This window comes from Montipora foliosa, chromosome 10 (assembly GCF_036669935.1).
Source record: "Montipora foliosa isolate CH-2021 chromosome 10, ASM3666993v2, whole genome shotgun sequence".
In the NCBI taxonomy this organism is placed as follows: domain Eukaryota; kingdom Metazoa; phylum Cnidaria; class Anthozoa; order Scleractinia; family Acroporidae; genus Montipora; species Montipora foliosa.
In genome coordinates this window covers 8,996,106-8,999,117 of record NC_090878.1, presented here as the reverse complement: position 1 = coordinate 8,999,117, position 3,012 = coordinate 8,996,106, and the positions used below count along the sequence as shown (strand labels likewise).

Sequence of the window (3,012 nt, the reverse complement as noted above, 5' to 3'; positions counted from 1 at the left end):
CCTCGTCAGAACACATTAGAGGATTTTCAAGTAATTGTGAAGCCGGGCTTTTTCATCGCATTGCTAAGAAGCGCCAATGGTGGAAGCGTTGTAACATCACGTAAACATGAACGGTAGTAATTTCGACATAGCAGCGATAGTAATGGAATGAGAGGAGTAGTGCGTCGCGGGGATAGAAAATGTTTGGTCGACAAATGGAAACAACCGTTTCTCGTTCACATATAGTTAAGTCAACTCAAGAAGAATTTTTTTTGTTTCCTTTCTAACGTTGTTCAAAGATTCGCCGGGGAATAAATTTTTTTGGTATCTCCCTATCTCTTCAAAGAAGTAAGCTTCATCCAGAAATAAGCAAAGTTCACTATTTGCATATCCGGCTGCGACAGACACGGGACTCCTGACAGACAACATCATGACTTACGTTGTTAGGTTGTGCGCGAGGATTTTTTAAAGTTATTTGCGTTTATTTGTTTGATGCGTTTAATTTTTACATGCTCTGGAAATCGCTGAATACTAAAGAACATTCCTAAAAAAGGGTTATTTTAGGTATAAAAAAGGCCTGCTATGTGCAATTTAACTGATAACAGACGTGTTTGAAAAATCTCGAGTCTAAAGCACTGGCTACACGTTGTAACATTGTTAGAAGAACACGTCCAAACATTGTTATAAGAACGCTTCTAAAAATGTTGGATACGCATATAACATTGTTGGAAACACGTCACTTTAGTCACGCAGCCTTGTGATGGCGTATGTTTTGTTTGTGTTTTGGAGACTAGACCCTTAACTCTGATTGGTCTTCGCAATACAACATTGTTGAAAGGGTGGCTACACGCTTCAACATTTATTGTATGTTGGACAAAATGTTTGATCGAAATCAAAACATTCTTCCAACAAAAAATGTGGAACGAACGCCATCGAACATGCATGCTAGACGTTCTAACATTGTTGATCCAACAAATGCTTTATAACAATGTTTGAACATGTAGCCGGGGCTTAAGTGTTACTAGTTGTGTCCGCACTCAAAAGAGAGGAGCTCATGGAGTCTAGATATCAAAATCGTTGAAGGTTTGTAGTTTGCGCCTGCGAAAAAGCGGCGCAAGTGAGTGAAAAAGAAACTGAACCGAATTATGAACCTTGTGCCGTGGCCTTGGTTAGGACTGGCCCGAGATAATGACAACTGCCTATGTAACTTAAGGGGGATGGCTCTTAACTACGCAAAGACAATGGTTGCTAAGGTATGGCATGTATGGTTCTATGAAGTAGCTTTTTTAGTGGAAATCTGACATCAATTCAATCAGAAGGCGCATGCGCAACTAGTTCCAGTCCTATGCATTGCGTTTCAGTGAAAATCAGGTAAAAGCTCTCAGGAAACGGCGGAAAGGAAGACGGTCTTTTAACCGGATGGGAACCATCGCATCATTTTTCGTAAAGTGTAGCTTGGAATTTCTAGTTGGACAAAAAATAGAACTGATATTTTAAAAATGTATCAATGGAGGGCCTTATGACGTGATAATTTTTTTGAGAAATAATTTCTTTTACAATCCATGCTACAGATTTTGTGTCATAATGGTCTCATGCTGTTGCGTTAAGCACCTTCTGTTTTGGTCACGTGATTTACCAAAGATTGTTGTGGGTCGAACCCTAAAAAGGAATCTTAAATAGAACACACTTCACAAACAAGGATAACTGTAAAGAAATTCGAGAATGACAATTGAAGGGGTCCGGTTTGGTACTTGAGAGCGACCCCCCTTAAATATTGCATTTAAATCCCAATAGCGTCAGCAAAATATCCAGTTCTACAAGTTTTGATCTTAGTCTTTTAAAGCTAAAATACTCTAAACTGTGACTCTCTTTCAATATCATTTCTAGAAAAAACTGATCGCTTTGATCGCTGAAACTGATAACTTGGAGAAAACAGGCCATTCTAATATCTGGAGGATTTAATTTTTTTGACATGTGTAGTCTTTAAAAAGATAATCAGTTTAATTCCTTCATCTAAGAAACATAAATTTCATCAAAAGCGGAAGATGAATTTTCTGCGCGAACGACAAATACCAATCACTCGAGTATACTCTAATACTCTCACTTAGGAGTAGAAAGGGGTCTGAAATCATGTCAAGAATAAGTAGAGATTCTGCAAAGTACTTTGTTGATTCTTTGTACATAAGCGTTAGTTGTAATAGACAGAATAGAATAACATCTTAAGGAAGCGAAGTATGCAGAGAATGTGCTCTCTACTTTCAGTTTTGAATGGTCTCAGTTTACAATTACTTATCAATTACCTAAAAAATAAAATTGCAATCGTAATAAAACTGATTGACTCTCTCCTTCATGGTGACCATACAAAGTTTGGATTACGGCATTGTATAATATGGGGTACCCTTCTGGCAAGATGAATACGTACATGTTTTCCTTAATTGCTCACAGTTAAGTATTCCTGTGCAATGTATTGGAACGAAAAATTCGAATGACTCTATCCCGACGAACTCATCGACTGTTTTACTTATGAGATCTTTTCTTGTTCACTCCCAAAACTTCCGAGTCTTGATTAAACAATTCAGCAAACAGATATGTATATAAAGAAAAAAATATATAAATCTATACACCGGTCCCCAGCAGAGAATCTCACTCCTCGGTCCCGGAAGCTACTGTCAAAAATCGACGAGAACTGGCGAGATGGACAGAATTGTAAATGAATATAAACAAGAATACACCTGACATTCTACATTAAGAACATTTCAATTCGAAAAATGACTCTGACGGACGAAAATCCTTAAAAGTATAGAGACGGGAAACTGAAATGCACTTATGCATAACTCTATTCTTACAACACACAAGTTTACACCGAGGCAACCAACCTTCTGTTGTGAACAACAGCGCAGCTAATATCAGAAAGAATCCGGTGCAGGCCATTTCAACCAAATAGATAACTTCCTTCTCTTAAATTGTGATTAATATTATTGAATCTTCAATGACGCATCGTCACATACTGGGATACAAATAAATAACATTCAA

The 3,012-nt window shown here is 37.6% G+C and overlaps 1 protein-coding gene across 2 annotated transcripts in view; it reads right to left on the bottom strand.

Annotated features, from left to right (window-relative positions):
• The window catches only part of LOC137974462 (receptor-type tyrosine-protein phosphatase delta-like), a 78,660-nt gene extending 75,648 nt beyond the window's left edge, over positions 1 to 3,012 (bottom strand). For both annotated transcript variants that reach the window (XM_068821471.1, XM_068821472.1), the window contains exon 1: positions 2,856 to 3,012. In XM_068821471.1, coding sequence (XP_068677572.1) covers positions 2,856 to 2,910 — 55 coding nt within the window. In that variant the 5' untranslated portion in view covers positions 2,911 to 3,012. The remainder of the gene's footprint in view (positions 1 to 2,855) is intronic.